The 17,157-nt window shown below is 50.4% G+C and overlaps 2 protein-coding genes across 7 annotated transcripts in view; one reads left to right on the forward strand and one right to left on the reverse strand.

Moving 5' to 3' along the window:
* Positions 1 to 12,762, forward strand: part of Tvp23a (trans-golgi network vesicle protein 23 homolog A) — a 41,051-nt gene extending 28,289 nt beyond the window's left edge. The window contains exons 4-9 of one of the 6 annotated variants that reach the window (XR_004945670.1): positions 782 to 871; positions 1,564 to 1,692; positions 2,789 to 2,917; positions 4,575 to 4,634; positions 11,953 to 12,042; positions 12,115 to 12,762. Coding sequence is in view for 5 of the 6 variants with exons in the window: in XM_036196657.1 (XP_036052550.1) it covers positions 782 to 871; positions 1,564 to 1,692; positions 2,789 to 2,917; positions 4,575 to 4,634 (408 nt within the window). In the remaining variant the exon portion in view is untranslated. The other 5 variants (XM_036196657.1, XM_036196655.1, XM_036196656.1 and 2 more) reach the window with 5 other exon arrangements.
* On the reverse strand, positions 4,376 to 15,957 carry Nubp1 (nucleotide binding protein 1). Its single transcript, XM_036196653.1, has 11 exons — positions 15,855 to 15,957; positions 15,674 to 15,778; positions 14,109 to 14,242; positions 10,220 to 10,288; positions 9,125 to 9,157; positions 8,486 to 8,576; positions 7,729 to 7,883; positions 7,485 to 7,595; positions 7,133 to 7,235; positions 5,841 to 5,924; positions 4,376 to 5,547 (listed from the first exon to the last, which is right to left on the reverse strand). The coding sequence occupies exons 1-11, from the start codon at positions 15,871 to 15,873 to the stop codon at positions 5,489 to 5,491; spliced, it is 963 nt and encodes a 320-aa protein (XP_036052546.1). The 5' UTR covers positions 15,874 to 15,957; the 3' UTR covers positions 4,376 to 5,488.
* Positions 15,958 to 17,157: the final 1,200 nt, after the last annotated feature.

The raw sequence follows: 17,157 nt of genomic DNA on the forward strand, positions 1-17,157 counted from the left end.
CTTTGTACAATTTTCATGATATATACATACACGTATAAACATATAATATGGCCATCTGTTTTATTTTGAGGCAGGGTCTTTGTTTTTTGAGACAGCATCTCACTATGTAACCCTGGCTAACTCCAGCTCACAGAGATCTGCCTGCCTCTACCTCCTGAGGACTGGGGTTCAAGGTGTGCACTGCCCACCATACCTGGCCAGAATATCAGCACTCAGGTGGTGGGAGGGAAGGGGGTAGGTGGGCAGAGGCAGGTGGGGCTCTGTGAATTTGAGGCCAGCCTGGTCTACCTAGTAAGTTCTGGGCCAACCAAGTGGGACCCTGTCCCCAAAAAATACAACAACAACAACAAAAATAAGCTTAAAGACAAGAAGCCTGGAAAGCTCACTTCAAGAACAATTACAATTCAACATCCTTTTTCTTTTTTGTGTGAGCATGAGCACATGTGCCATAATGTACATGAGGTCAGAGGACAACCTGCAGAAGTCAGTGCTCACTCCACCATATGGGTCCTGGGGAATTGAACTCGGGTCAGCAGGCTTGGCAGAAGCATCTTCACCCACCGTCATCTTGCAGCCCACACCCTTCTCTTAATGTCCTCCGCAGTTTACAACAAACATTAGTCGGGTGCATTGGCACACACCCAGTGCTCGCCACTCAGAAAGCTGAGGCAGGAGGCTTGAGAACTCCAGGCTAGCCTGGGCTACATAGGAAGACCATTACAGAAACAATTCGCCATTTTGTTCCTTGTGTGCTCACAGCCCCTTTGCCCACTCTCCTCAGAATGTAACTGGAAGACTCATGGTGGGTCTTCGATGGTGGAACCAGATAGATGAAGACGGGAAAAGCCACTGGATATTTGAAGCCAGAAAGGTACTCTCTGAGACAAGACAAACTAATAAGAACCTGGACAAGGCTATGTGCAGCTTACACAGGTTCCCTGAGCACTGTATGTGCTAGACCAGACCCTGCCCTACACAAACCCACACAGCAACAGTGCACAGTAAACAAGCAAAAACAAGTGTCACGTGTGGTGATATTTTATTTGTGCACCCAAATAAAGCTTGCCTGGAGATCAGAGGTAAAAGCCAGCCACTATATTAAACATAGAGGTCAGACAGTGGTAGCACACACCTTTAATCCTAGCATTCGGGAGGCAGAGATTCATCTGGATCTCTGTGAGTTCAAGGCCACACTGGGAACAGAGCCAGGCATGGCGGCACATGCCTTTAATCCCAGCACTAGTTAACCATAGAGGTCCAGAGGTCTGTACAGACAGACAGGAAGTGACAGAGTTGAGCAGAGAGAGGAAAGTGATGTAGCTGGATGGAGAGAGGAAGTAAGATGGCAGGGCACAGAAAGGATATAGGCGTGAGTGTACAGGAAGTGGCTCTCTCCGAAGGCTAAGAGTTAGTAAGGTGAGCTTGGCTGTGGCTTGTCCTATTCCTCTGATCTCTCAGTTTTCACCCCAATATCTGGCTCTGGGTTTTTTTTATTAATAAGACTGTTTAGAAATTCATCTTACAGTCATTGCTTGAAAAAGGACAGTGGCTGTCCCCCAACAGGTCTCTCCGAGCCACATGGCTGCCACTGAGGCAGAGGCGCGCATCTTCTGGCTTGGCCTCATCATCTGCCCTGTGATCTGGATTGTCTTCTTCTTCAGCACCTTGTTCTCCTTGAAGCTGAAGTGGCTGGTAAGATGCACCCTGATCAATCCCCTTACTGCTGTGACAAATGGGCTGGAAGTGGTCTGACCTGGTGGTCACTCTAACAGTGGAGATGGCCACATAGTGGATACAGTCACCATTTGGAGGGTATATTTGGGGCTTCTGTCATTTTTGCAGTTATATAACCATCACAGACAATCTTAGGGTTTTCAAAAGATTTTATTATAAGTGTGTGTGTGTGTGTGTGTGTGTGTGTGTGTGTGTGTCTGTGTGTCTGTCCGCGTGTGGTGTGTGCGTTAAGTGCAGGTGCCCTCAGGACCCCAAAGAGGGCATGGGTTCCCCTGGAATTGCAACTACAAGCCTTTTTGTAAACTGCTGACAAGAGTGTTGGGCACCAAACTCAGGTCCTCTGAGAACAGCAAGCTCTCCAGCCCATTTTAGAATTATTTTCATCACCCCCACCCAAAGAAAATCTATACTTCGTAGACATTGCCCTCTATGCCGTTTTCCTGCCCCTGGCACTCACCTTCCTGGATAGACTTACCTATGAAATAATATATTTGTTCTTCTCTAAGAGGCTTTTTTCACTTAGCACATGTTCAGGTCCAACCAAACTATAGTGTGTATCAGTACACTGTTTCTTTGCATGGTTAGTATCCATAGTATGACTATACCACATTCTGTTTCATTCATTAGTGGGTAGGGAATAATGCTGATATGAAATTGTTGTTTCTGAGGCACCGGGGAAGGAACCCAGGGCTGTGTGAATGCTAGGCAAGTACTCCACTGAGCTACATCCTCAGCCCCCAGGAAGGAGTTTTTATTAAAAAGTACTGTATCCATTAACAGACCACCTTTCTTGGGTGGGAAGGCAGACAGTACTCAGGTTTTATTTGGGAGGACTATCCATTCAATGGGGACACAGAACACAGGTCACAGTAGAAGCAACGCCGTGATGTTAAGTGGGCTCCACGGTTCGGCTTCCGCACTGCCCGCTTTCCCCCAAGGGCTCCATGGTTTTGGGCAGCTTCTCTCTCAGCTTGTCTCCTCCCTGTTTGCTTAGGCTACCCCTTCCCACTAAGTTCATACCCTCAGCAGGCTTCCTTTTGCTTTGCCAATACAGGCTCTTGTGATTGCTGGGATTTCCCTCCAAGCTGCCAACCTCTATGGCTACATCCTTTGTAAGATGGGGGGCGAGGGTGACATCAGTACAGTTGCGGCCAGCTTTCTGTCCCAGACAGTGTTCCAGACGGTGAGTGACCAAGTTCTTTCCTCCAAGATGCTCAAAGTGAAGTGCATCTGTTGGCAACTGTAATTACTAAGTCTTCCTACCAGCTGGCTAACCATTTTTTTTTTCTTGCTGTGTATATGTAAAATCTGCCATGTTGACTATTTCCAATGTATAGTTCTAGCTCGGCATGATGGTATACACTTGTAATCTTAGTACTCTGGAGCAGAGGCAGGTGGATCTCTGAGTTTGAGACCAGCCTGGTCTAAATGAGTTCCAGCCCAGCCAAGGGCTACACAGTAAGATCCTGTCTCAATAGATAAATAAGCAAATAAATAAATAAAAAGCATAATAGGTAAATTAGTTCTAGGGACAGTGCTGTGGAGATGCCATGGTCTAGCTCCAAACCTTCTCACCTCCAATAGGAGCCCGGTCCTTTAGACACTAGCTCCCCGTTGTCCCTAGCTGTTGGTACCCACCATCCTGCACAGACAGTTTGTGACTACTGTTTTGCTTTTTCTTTTTTTAAAGATTTATTTATTTTGTATATGAATACTCTATCTGCATGTGCACCTTTATGTCAGAAGATACCAGATCTCATTACAGATGGTTATGAGCCACCATGTGGTTGCTGGGAATTGAACTCAGGACCTCTGGGGGAACAGCCAGTGCTCTTAACTGATGAGCCATCTCTCTAGTCCTACTGTTTAGTTTTAAGTGATATTTAAAACTATAGAATTGGAGGCTGGAGAGATGGCTCAGCAGCTTAGAGAACAAAGCTTTTGCAGAGGAGCCAGATTGGGTTCCCAGCACCCACATGGTGGCTCAGTCATCTGTAGCTCCAGTTCCAGTGGATCTGACACCTTCTTGTGATTTCCACAGGCACCAAGCACACACATTAATACATGCATACATTCACTCAGGCAAAACACTCATACCCATAAAATTAAACAAAAACCTACAGAATTGGCCAGGGAGATGGCTCAGTAGATAAAAGCACTGGATGTGCAAGCCTGACACCCTAAATTCAATCCCAAGAATCCACAAAAGGCAGATGTGGTGGCATACATCTATAATCATGGTAGTTCTGGGGTAAGATGAAAGGTAGATATAGACGTTCATGGGCAACTAGCCTGGAGTACAGTGCAGAGATAGGGGAGAGACTCTGCTTCAAAAACAGGGTGGAAAGAGAAAACTAATTCCCCAAAAGTTGTCCTCTGATTCCCATAGGTGCATCATGGAATGCACAAACCTGCACACACACACACACACACACACACACACACACACACACACACACACAAACACCCACCCCGCAGAATTAAGGAAAGAATGACAAAGCCTTCTGTTTTATTTTGAAGCCAGGAAATAGTTTTTAAAATAATTTATTTTCATTTTATGTGCATTGCTGTTTCACCTGTATGAGGGTGTCAGACAGTTGTGAGCTGCCATGTGGGTCCTAGGAACTGAACCCAGGTTTTCTGGAAGAGCAGCCAGTGCTCCTAACTGCTGAGCCATCTCTCCAGCCTTAGGACTATTTCTGGAAGGGAGGGATGCTGGAGTTTTTGGTCCGACAGGTTCAGGGTGCAATGGTCTCAATGCTGCTGCTTGTGGCAATGGCCCTCTGTCAGTCAGCTGCTCTTCACTGGGGCAGTTAGTCATGGCTCTTCTTGCCTTGCAGGCATCCCCAGGTGACGTTCAGAAGCCTAGGCTTGAAGGACTGGACATCCACCAGCGTTAGGTGAGCAATGGATGCAGGCCTGAGGCCTGGGCACTTGTGGGACATGCAGCCCCTGGGCAGCTGTGCCGGAGGTCTATGGGGACTCTCCTCAGTCCTCCAAGCTGACCTGGAGCAAGTCCAAGCTGGAGCCCCGAAGTTTAGGCCTGTCCAGAACTACTGACCTTCAGAAAGGTCACATCTTCCCCACAGAGACCCCAGCACATTCCAAGAGTACACGTGTAAAGGGGAAGGAGAGGACAGGGGAGGGGGTGGCCACCTTCTTCTGTCACACCACAGTGGTGTGGAAGTCTGGAATGACTTCCCTCAGCAGCTCTCAGTTCCTATGTCTCAGTCCAGGTCATGAGGAGAGTTACACCAGTCTCTCAGAAGCACCAGAAAATAGTTTGCCTGGGCCCCTGGGAATTACTAGATGTCCTGAGGGTACCCACTGTGGGTGACTTATGGGCTCTTCTAGGGAGAGGGGGTTGATGGCTCTTAGCCAAAGCATGACCCAAGAGCTGGAGACCCCTTCCATCCACCTGAGGGAGTCACAGGCCTCCCTCCATCCCTCCCTAGGTTTAGACTTGAGGCAGAAAGAGCTCCCGGGAGTCCTGTGACCCAGAAAGTTGCCAATCCCTTGGACTCCAGAAAGCAGCCCCTAAGGGACAGGTTCAAGGAGACAGTTTTATTTTATGGTGAATGGCACCTGTGTGCAGAGTACCTATACCTTTGATCTGGAGGAAGCAGGCAGGCAGACGGGTGATTAAAGTCTTAAGGAGTGACTTCAAATCCCGTCAGCACCTGCTGGCCACGGCCCCACCTGTCCCCCGCTGGTCCAGGTGTGGCTGGACACGTGCCTGTAGGTCCTGTCCCCTTCAGGGACTGATGAGGTTCTCATTATGTGACTGACGAGAACCACAAAACTCTCGGATTCCTAGAAAATAAGTGAGGGGTGAGCTCTCACCCATCTCCTCTGCGGGACCCAGGCCCACAGCTGCCATGGCTTGCTCTGGCCTTCCACAGCTAGGATTTTAATCAGTGCTACTGGTCTTTATGGCTTGTATTCACCCTCCCTGTCTCTCAAACTAAGAATTAGCTCACAACATGGACACATGGGGAGAAGTCTCCCGAGGAGCCATGCTGGTCACTCAGGCCGCCAGCACCCTTCTGTTTCTGCCCACTTCACCCTCTAGGCACTTCCTGCCAGTAGATATCTCAAACACTTACTGTGAATGATACTTCGGAAGGCTGCTGTGGCTGGTGAATCTGGGGCTTCAACAAAGAAAGACTGCCCTTTGTCACAGCTCTTACCTTAAAGAGACAGAACGAGACCCTGTGAAAGCCCCACTCATGGTGCTTGCTATGGCATGGCTGCCTGGGGCTCCCCACTCAAGGAGAGCAAAGCTGGGGAGCACAACAGAGCCTCAGCTGTGTCCCCGCCCCTAGCAACCCTCGCTTTCCTTTGCTGTTGCTGCAAGTCAGCTGGGTGGCACATGGCAAATGCAGATTTCAGGCCCAAAGAACTTGTCTGCTGCCCTGGGTGGGCCCAGGAATCTGCATTAGATCCACTAACCAGCAGCCCAGGAAAATGAGAATACAGGGAAGGAAATCAACAGAGACAGTGTATGTGGCAAGACCTAAGGGCTATGAAAGGAGATGCAGGCAGGGTGAATGGAGCATCTCCCCAGAAATGCACATGTCAATGTAGAACACACACAGCCCCTCGTGCTTAGAACAGGTCCCACAGTGCACACACCCTACTCTCTGCTCTCTCCCCGTATCAGTTCATTTTTATGGTCACCCACACTGGGGTGTATCTCTCTCTCACACACACACACACACACACACACACACACACACACACACACACCAAGGGCCACATGTGACCCAGGGAGACATAGCTCATTGGTTGTGAACCTCCCTTGTGCCTAGATCCCCATGCTGCTGCCTGGCATACACCAGGCCCTGCTCAAACATCCCAGTCCCTGACAGGAAGGGCCAGCTCCCACACTTGGGCACAAAGCCACCTGCAGCTGAGCCCAATCTGGTCAGGCTCTTCCCTCTCTGACCCAGGCACCCGGCACTGCTGCACTCACTCACACAAGCTCAACTCTCATCTTGGGGAACTGAAATCTAGGGGAAGCTGGGCCCCTGCCTGTCTCCTCTTCCCTCCACAAGCTGATATCTTGGGTGAGCCTGGGATGGAGACAGGTGTGTACTCCTTCTCCAGTTTTGAAGGCCACTCAGTGCAAATGTCTGGACCCTATGATACCCAACATGGTCCCCTATAGCACTGAAGTGGCGTGGAGTGGGCTGTCTCAGTGCTTGCTGGTGACAAAGGGGTCCTGCAGGCCCAGGGGCAGGTGGCTGGGGTTTCATGGAGGTGGATCTGAAGTACCTGCCCCAGGCCTCACTGTGGCTGCAGCCTCTAAGGAACTCTGAGGGTCCAGCTCTGACCCACCACTGCTGCTCCTGAGCTGCTGACGGCTGTGCAAGCAGTATAAACCCCTCAGACTCACCGATGAGTGGATCCAGCGGCACTCTGCCCAGAAGAGGGATCTTCAGGTCCTGGCACATGGCCTCTGCACCCCCAGTTGTAGGAGGAAAGATCTGAGACTCTTTCTGTGAAGCAGAAAGAGAAGGAAGTTTTATTCTGCTTCTGTATCTTAGGACACAGTAGTTTCCAGATGTTTTAAAACAGTGGCTGATTTTTGGATGTGAAACTCCAAAGCATCTTCACTCAGGCAGAGAAGGGCTTGATGGAAACCCCTCCCTTCCTGACACAACAGGGAGAGCAGAAACTAGAGAAGCATCCCTGCTGTTTCCCCACTAAGACAAGGGTGTGTAGTGTCCCCATCCCAGGACCATTACCTTGCACTTGGGGCAAATGAAGCCACTCATGTTCTCCACCACACCAATAATGGGCAGCTTCACCTTGTGGCAGAAGTTTATCTCTTTCCGGACATCCTGGAGGGCCACCTCCTGGCAAAGTTCACAGAGCAGTTATCCCACAGCCACAGGGCACTGGAAGACACGTGTGGTCCAGGGGATGGCCATGACACTGGGCACACCATCAAGTGCTGGGGAACGTGACCATGGCTTGGTGCTTACTCACCTGAGGGGTGGTGAGGATCACCGCTCCATCAATGTGTGCCGCAGCCAGATACTGGACAACAGAGAGATGTTCATCGGATGTGCCAGGTGGGGTGTCTACAATGAGGTAGTCGACATCTCCCCAGTCTACATCACGGAGGAACTGCTTGATCATGCCTGGAAGGGAGCAAGGCTGAGTGTGTGCCCTCCTGCACACATCTCCAGAAGGACCTTTGAGTCTGCACGAGCATTCCTACACTCCCTCAACAAGTGAAACTGTTGTCCCCAGGGGTCAGGAGGTGAGACCTGCAGACATGTTGGGTGGCCATGATGAGGTCAGGAGTGCTACTATCATTATGTTATGTATGGTGCGGACATGTTGCCCCAACAGACTCATGTGACTGAAGTGTCAGTAATGAGAGAAAGTGGCTGCCCCAGGCCATGCTTTCTGCATGCCCTTGTTTCCCCTACACTGACCCAGCAAGGGGGTTTCACTTCACACTTCCCTCCTTGATACAAACCAGCTACGTGACACACCACAAATAACTTCAGGACTCTGAAAGTCCTAAGAGCAGAAGAACCCGCAGCAGGTACTAACGTGTCTACACTGAAACTGGCATTTCTCATACCAGGTGAAGCACTGGTATGCAGGACCTGGGCTCCGTCCCCAGTACCAAAGCAATAGCATTAAACACCACTGAACCCATGCCTGAAATCTCCCTGACAGTCTGGATGTAGGCAGAACAAGGAATTTGAGCTAGAGGAGCAGAGTGACAAACCATTTTTCTTTGGTCCCCTCCAGATGACAGCATCATCAGGGCTGCTGAGCAGGAAACCCACAGACATCACCCCCAGGTTGTCCTCCACGTACTGCAGAGGGAATGGGGAAAATGGGGAGAAACGTGTTTGCTTGTGGGAACAGGGCACAACACATCTACACAAACCACATGTGGGTACTTCCCAGAGGATTTGGTAAAGAACAAAATTTTCAAGATGGAGGTATCATGTGCCTCACATCTACGCTTGCTCTTTACAGCCTTAGGTGCCCATGGTGAGATCTACAAGAGGCCATGCTGGCCTGTGCCTCAACGACAGGTTAACGAAGCTAAAACAAACACCATCTCCTCAGGTGTCCTAACTGGATGAGCAGAGACCTCACAATCAGGTCTTGGAGGTGAGGTTTGACTGGGACACACTGTGGTCATTCAGTTTCACACCACTTCGTAGCCATGGAACCAGAGAGCACAGGTCCATCAGCCCCATACAGACAAGGCCTGCCAGTCCTTTGTTCTTACCTGCATGCTTGGAAAACAGCCTCAGTAAACATTCAAGTTGAGCAATATTTATGCCAACCCCACCTCCAATAGCCCATCAGATACACCTAACTCACCCCCTGCCCCCCAGGAAGGCTAACTCACCACTGGAGACCATCCGGAGCCACTCTGGTGAACCTATGGGGACATGATAGTCATTCTTATCACTGTGCACTCTGGTCACATCATCACTGACAAAGTGTCCAAAGAGGATGGTTTCACAGTGTGATTCACCATCCTATACTGCATCACTCAATAAAAAAGGTCTTTAAATGACATTTATTTAGTGCGTGCATTTGTGCATGCATGTGTGTGTATGTGTCGTGACTGCACATGGAGGTCAGAGGATAAGCTTCAGGACTCGCTGTCCACTATGTGGATCCCAAGAACAGAATTCAGTCCTCAGGTTTGACAATAAGCACCTTTACCTGCTAGCTGCTGAGTTCTTAATGGGGGGGGGGGAGCAGCTCACACCCAGATTGGGGTGTGTATTGTGCAAGGGCTCACTGACTAGGGAAGGATCCTTGTTTTACTTCAACATGGGTGACCCTGCACACACTCACATCCTCAGAGCACACCCAATGCCTCAGCAGTACGACCAAGAGTAGCCTGGGTGACCTTCCGATGTACTGAGGCTCCGCTCTTGCCTGCAGCTAGTGTTCTCTGCTGCTCTCCGTACCGGGGAGTCCTGTCTCTCCACTCTGCAGAAGCCAACCCTTCCCCAGTGTTAGCCTCCCGTCCTCTGCCCTCCCACTTGGGGATTCTCTGCCTTGCTTGACACTGTGTGCCTTGAGGAGGACGTGGAACTTCTGGGCTCTGCTTCTGCACACCACCAGGGTCCTCCCTGCCATGTCCCTCTCCAGTCCCACAAGAGGGGTCTTGGCTCCCTAGAGGAGACCACACAAGCGGGGTCTCGGCTCCCTAGAAGAGACCACAGCACTGAGAGAATCCCTAGCTTCCATGCAGACCCACGGGCACTCTAGCCCCGAGTTAGCACTCAAGGGCTGAATTTCCACCTCTCACGTCTGCGTCCTGCTTGCTGTCTCCCTCCCCCACCCAGGAAGGCACCAATGCTTCTGGCAGGTGTGGATGCACTTTATGCCTAATCCCAAACCCCCAAATCCACAGCCGCGGAGAAGGACGGGGGCTACTGCATGTGCCTGCCCACAGAGACCAGTCAAGTCCTCTGACAGCCATCACCTGCTCTCCTTCCAAGCCCATGATCTTGGGAATGGACGGCCCACAGATATCGATGTCCAGAAGGGCGACCTGGGAATGAGAAGAGGAAGGTCACTGACTGCTAGACCCTCGAGATGTGCACACTGGGACAGGACACAGATACAACACATCAAAACAGACTGAGCTTCCACTTTCTTAGGGGAAAGGTGTAACATGGCCCTTCCCAGCCACTGATAACTCCTAGGGCAAGTTGTCTGTACAGGCCCAGTGTGGAACACGGTGACCTTACAGCAAGCAGGTCATCAAGCCACTCAGAGATCTAGGTCACTCAGCCAAGCAGTGTCCTGTGACTTCTGTATCACAGAAGATGACACTGAGAGTCAGCGTCCGGGGACTTGTTCAGTGAGTAAGGAACAGAGACAGTCCAAGGGGAGGAGGTCTGAATAGAAATTCTGGCTGACCTCTAGGCAAGCCCCATTTTCCTGTGACCAAGTTGACAACAAACTTCCCAAAGAGCCTTAAAGTAAGAAAGGAGAGCCTGGAGAGAGGGCTCAGACACTGAGACCACACTGCTGCTGCTCTTCAACAGAGCACAATTTAAGGCACCCACATCAGTGGCTCAAGACCATCAGAACTCCAGTTTCAGGGGATCTGCTGCCCCCTTCTGGCCTCCACAGACACTGCACGCGCGCGCACACACACACACACACACACACACACACACACACCAAAAAAACCCACATCCTTTTAATCGTATTTTATGCGTGTGGATGTCTTGCCTGTGTGTGTGTGTGTGTGTGTGTGTGTGTGTGTGTGTGTGTGTATGTGTGTGTGTGTGTGTGTGTGCACGCGCACGCACCACATGCATTCCTGGTCCATGTAGACTATAAGAGGGCATCAGATCCCCTGGAACTGGAGTTATAGACAGTTATGAGTTGCCATATGGGTGCTGGGAATTGAACCTGGTCCTCTAAAAAGGCAATCAGTTCCCAATACCCACGTTGGGCAGTAGCTCCAGGGTATCCAACACCCTTTTCTGGCCTCTCTAGGCACTTGCACACACATGGCAGTCACACAGATACACATACATGCAAATAAGAATAATCTTTGAAAATATGAAAGGAATCTGGGAAGTTCTTGTTAGGGACTTAGACAGTCTCAGAATCGACTATACCTAAGTCTGTCCCCACCCTTCCTGACAACTGGCCCATGGCAGCACGTGCTGGCCTTGGGAAGGGCAGCCATTCATCTTGAGAACTGGTGGTCTGGAAAACGGTGTGCAGCACCCCTGGGGAACTTTGGAACTTGCCCCATGCTCTCTCCTCTTCCTTCTCCAATCTTACTTCCTCTACATGCTGGCTGACTGTGGTACCGGTGTGTACCAGGACACAGAGAACTTCATCACTGAGATCCCTGTTTGTCTCCTGCATCCTCTGCCGGCCTGGCCCCAAAGTGCAGCACAGGGACATCTGCCACCTGAGGATGGGTCCTGGGTCTGTGATGAGGGAAAGCAGAGAACCTCTGCAGCTCTAGCTGGTCTCCAGCTACCTGTCTCACCAGCTCCTTCTGAGGAAAGATTTTCCCCACAAGCCAGAGAAGGAGCTGAGCCAAGTGACAGCAGGATGCAATACCCACATTGACAGTCACCTCACTGTCCAGGAGGCTGACAGCTGTGCTCAGGATCCCCCTGGGCTGCTCCTTGTGGTGGATGATACCTGAGTCTCTATCACTGATTTCTTCCCTCTTCTGTCTAGGTCAGGCTAGTGAGTGCCTGCTGAAAACCAGGCCTGTCTGTACATCTGCAGGGCCTCCCAGCTGGCTGATGGACAGGAGTCCTTCTCACAGTAAGTGGGGAGTGGAAGTGCTGTGGGTGTCAACTCTACCCCCCTTAAAATGTGAACTTTCTTCCCTAACAGGGTCCTGGTTCAAACTCTGGGCCTTCCAAGCCACTTCACATGAAGGCTTCTCCCTCGGACTTGCCTATCCGAGCTGCTGGCCTTTGAAATGAGTTTGAGGGTTAAGGCACCTCCAGCTGGGGAGTCTACAAACCCAGGGAAGGGTCTCAGGTACTTCCTCACATGCCCTGAACTTACGGTACGGCTGCTGCTCACCTTTCATCCGTGGTGCCCAAGACCCTCCTACTTTACAGGAGCTGGACATGTGCAATGGAAGGTAGCATGCGATCCTCCTAGGCCCTTGGCCTGAACTAAAGGCCCCTCCTCCCTTTACATACACTTTCCTTCCTCTGCCTGATGTCAGGACTCCACTCCACTTGTGCTGTCTTTACCCTACGTCTTTTCCAAAGATGACAAGCAGCAGCTTGCAGCAGATGAGTCCCAGGCTTCTGCTGGGTCACAGAAGGCAGCCTGAAGCCTGGAGAACCTGCGTTACTGAGCTCATCGACAAGCACCATCCAGTGTGACATCTACATTGTGCACAGCAGACGGCCCTGCAGTCACTGCCAGGGTGCTACCCAGAGAATGCAGGCTTCCCTACAACCTGCTTCCAGTTTTGAGACGGGGCTCACTCTGTAGCACAGGCTGGCCTGAACTCTTGGCAGTCCTCCCAAGTGCCAAGACTACAGGTGTGAGCCACACACCCAGCTCACTTTTTTTTTTTTTTTTTTTTTTTTTTTAATAACTCTAACTACATAAAGAAATAGAGCTTGCCAGGTCCTGTCTCCACACTGGACTGCATACTGGAAGGCCTTCACAGGTGTGTAGCAAGACACACTTGTATGGAGGACAGTCATGTGAACTCAGATCCCCATGCCTGGCTGGGGCAGAGGCTGTTGTTGACATAGCTGTCTAAGAATATTCCCAACAGCTCTAGAGCCAAAACTTATTCTGGCCAATACAGGTCAATTATTGTTGTTAGATTTTCTTTTGTGGGAGGCAGAGACTGCTTCTCAAACATATGCTCCACCACTGTGCTGCAGGCCCAGCCCCTTGCGGAAAAAGCCATGTGATCAAAAAGACTGCACTGTACTAGGCAGTGTAAATTTGACCCTCTGGTGGCAAGAGATTGTCCCCTAACAGAACATTTCACCTGCTCTGGCCTGTGGGTTGGGCAGGTCGCTCTAAAAGCAATCATCTCTGAATTTCAGTTAGCAAAGTGCAGCCATGATGAGGATGGTTGTCAGGGACATTTCCAGGACACTGTGCAGGAGGAGCAGTCCTTGTACTTTAACTGCTCCCTCTCGCCCAGGCCTCTGAGCCCCATCTCACAGATGAGAAAATGGAGGCAGAGAGCCTGGCAACCAGCTTGGGCATCAGTAGTGATGTGGGTAAAGCTGGGGTATGAAGTTGCGCTGCCCTTGACTAGCACCACCCTTTATTAAAGCTGGCACCCCTACAGAGTGCTGGGGATCTGAGTTAGTTTTGTCTGTTTTGAGACAGGGTCTCACTCTGTAGACATGGCTGGCCTTGAATTCAAACATCCTTCTGCTCCCAGGCTCCAAAGTGCTGGGATTTACAAGCGTGTGCCACATGGCCTGGTGAGGGATTCCAATCTCATGTCTGTACACTTGAGATGAAGGACCCAGCACAAGGGTCATTTCTGTAAGAGGCAAACAGAAAATGTTCTCTGCTTTATGGACAAAAACAAGAACAGGTGCTTGTGTGACTTGGGAAGTAACCATTTAACTATGTAAATACCATTCTTCATTCACAGGAGATGGACCAAACTGTAGTTCAGGATCTGGACTTCAAGAAAACAGAGAGAGCTTTATGAGTGTCAGGTGGAAGAGGCCCCAGTGAAACATCTTAGCTAGTGGCCAGGCAGCTCCTCATTCTCTCTGCAGGGTCAAGACAGTCAGAGAGGTTGGTTCCCTGGAGACTAAGAATCACTCCCTAAAGTCACCAGGGAGCTCTGACACAAGAGCACCTCCCAGCATACCCCAGAGCCCCACCTGCATGTCTCCATCTTCTGCCAGGCCGTGGGCGAGGTGGGCACTGAACGTGCTTTTCCCAACGCCACCTTTCCCAGACAGCACCAAGATTCTGTGTTTCACCGTCTTCATTTTCTCCTTGATTTCCTCCACAGCTGCAAAGAAGCAGTTGAGGCGATGACCTCCCTGCCTTGGCTCTGAGTGTCCTTCTTCCAGAGGGCCGGAAGGGTCACTCTCTAACCTCTTTCTAACAGTCCTTGTGTGATATCACTTCAGCAAAATAATAATAAATGCTAGGAAGAATATGTGGCTACTACCACCCCTGAAAGTGTCTTCTTTGATTTATGCATTGCCTCATCTGCTAGAACATGGGCTCCTAGGAGGGTAAGGTGTTCAAACTCCTGATCAGAACCTTGCAGGCAGCAAAGCTTTACAACCCAGGGGACATCTGTCAACATCTCCAGAAATTCTTTGGCTGTCACAAGGAGGGACCACTAGTGGTGTGTAGAATAACAGTAGGTGTTTTAAGCACAGGCAGCCCTAACAACCAGGAATGGTCAGCCTCAAACGTCACTAGTGCTGAGGATGAGAAATCCTGACAGACAGGCTCAAAGCTGAGTACCCATCTCAGTAACTAACATCTCATCCTCTTGAAATCTTTAAAATCGACACAGTGGGGTAACTATTTTTCATGATGAAGGCAATCAGAAACTTTGCTCAAGGTCACAGTTTGCAGATAACCCAACAATCAGTACCAGAGCCTTCCTTCTCCCAGCTTCCTGTTTTCCAAGCCCCTTCTAGGCTGGACCTCAGCTCTCCTCACCTGGAGCTGGTCCTGAAGTGTTTAATCTGTTTGCTCCTGCTTCTCTCCCCCACTTTGGTCTCATCCTCACAGCTGTCTCTCCACTGAGATAAGGAACACTCATTTCTGCTAAGTGATGGACTCACTCCATAAAAGGGTTCTTCTCCCTACCAGAGCCAGAGCCCCAGTGATCTGTGACAGACCTCAACACCTGTCCCTGTGCTTGGCCTTCTGTAACAGTGAGGTCAGTGGCTGTCACTCAAGCCTTCTTTAAAGTCCTATTTAGTTATTGATTTTTTTTTTTTTTGACACAGGGTCTTATCTAAACCCAGGCTGGCCTCTAATTCGCTGTATAATCAAGGATGACTTTGAACTCCTGATTCTTTTCTAAAGTGAAAACGTCTTAAGTGCTGAGATTACAAGCATGTGCCAGCACTCTCGGCCTAGTGTTCATTCATTTATACAGGGTCTCATCGTGTAGCCCGGGCTGGATTCTAATTTGCGGCCATCCTCTTGCTTCTACCTCCCACCCCTAGAGTACCGGGGGTACAGGCCTGAGCCACCAAGCAGACTTTAATGTCCACTTTGGTTTCCTGTCTGTCACAGGTCCATGTCCACCACTTTCTTTCGCTATTTGACCTTTAAAGCCGCCCCTCGCTCCTCAAGCTCCGCCTACTACACCACCCCGCCCCCTCAACCACAGACAAGTCGGCCTACTAGCCACTGTCATTCATCTTTCAAGTCCCGCCCCTTCCACTTCCTGATCTGCCGGCCGCTTCCTCACCCGGGTCTGGTGCGGCGCCGGCGCCCGACGCACACAGTCTCTGGTTGGGGCATCCCTGGCACGAGGCTTCTCGGCCCGCCTGGGCGCTGTCGGCCCCGGGGCAGCCTGTGCGGAGACATGAGCACAGTCAGAGCGTTTCGGTCCCAGCGGCCCGCCACCCACGCGTCCCGCTCCAGCTCACCGTGGGGCGCCTCCTCCATGCTGCCACTCCTGCCGGGGCTGCGCTAGCCGGAACTCCAGGGGCGGGTTTCCGCCTGGTGGGTCCAATCTGACCCTCCGGCCGCGTGAACGGTCTCTCAGACTAGGACTGCGCAAGCGCAAAACCCTGTGCGCGGTGGGTGGGGCTCCGATTTCGGTTCCCTCCAAAACTGAGCTGAGACAGTCGTAAAAATAGTATGGGTAGCCAGGCGGTGGTGGTGCACGCCTTTAATCCCAGCACTTGGGAGGCAGAGGCAGGCAGATCTCTGTGAGTTCGAGGCCAGCCTGGTCTACAAAGCGAGATCCAGGAAAGGCGCAAAGCCAAGTAGTACGGGTTCTGAGCAGGTGAGGTGGCTTTACGATGAAAGACACTTGTTGAGCAAGTCTGACAGCCTGCGTTCGATTTCCAGAACTCACATGGTGGAAAGAGGATGGACGCAAACCGTCCTCTGACACATACACACATGCACAGTAATACGTTTTTTTAGAAGTATGACTTCTGTCAATGTTGTTCTCCATGACCTCAGTGTGGTCATGTGACCTAGTAAAAGTACAGTCTGTAAATATTTTTTTTTCTTTTAAAGGGTGGTGGTGGTGGAGGAGAGTTGACTCAGGTTAAGAGCACTGGCTGCTCTTCCAGAGGTCCTGGGTTCAATTCCCAGCAACCACATGGTGGCGCACAACCATCTATAATGAGATCTGGTGCCCTCTTCTGGCATGCAGGCAGAATACTATACACATAATAAATAAATAAATCTTTTTTTCTTTTAAAGTACAGTCTGCTCTTCCCTGGATTCTATTACAGGCTGGGACTGTGGCTCAATTAGTAGAGCGTTTAATCTATCATGTTTGAGATTCTATAGTCAGTCTCCAGCACGGCAAAAACAAAACAACAAAACACCTCCTCCTCTTCCTCCCCTCCCCTTTCTTTCTCTCTTGTAGCCTAGGCTGGCCTGAATTAATGGTTTTCTTGCCATGCTTGGTCAAGAGGTGAGGCTGTACCAAGGGGTGTAGCTCAGTGGTAGAGTATCTGACTAACAAGTTGAGAAAGCCATAAATTCAATCCCCAGCAGGGCAAGGTCTCATTGATCCTCCTGTCTCCATCTTCCAGCTGCTGGGATTACAGATGTGCACCACCACTCCTGGCTCCTGGGCTAAAAAAAAAAAAAAGAAGAAAAAAGACACGTTTAAAATCTCTATGCTATTAATAATAATAGTTTGTTCTGTTTTATTATGTTCCCTTTAAATTCGTTCAGTGAAACCTCTTCAAACCCACTCCTGTGTCC

Source organism: Onychomys torridus, chromosome 8 (genome assembly GCF_903995425.1).
Source record: "Onychomys torridus chromosome 8, mOncTor1.1, whole genome shotgun sequence".
Classification (NCBI taxonomy): Eukaryota; Metazoa; Chordata; class Mammalia; order Rodentia; family Cricetidae; genus Onychomys; species Onychomys torridus.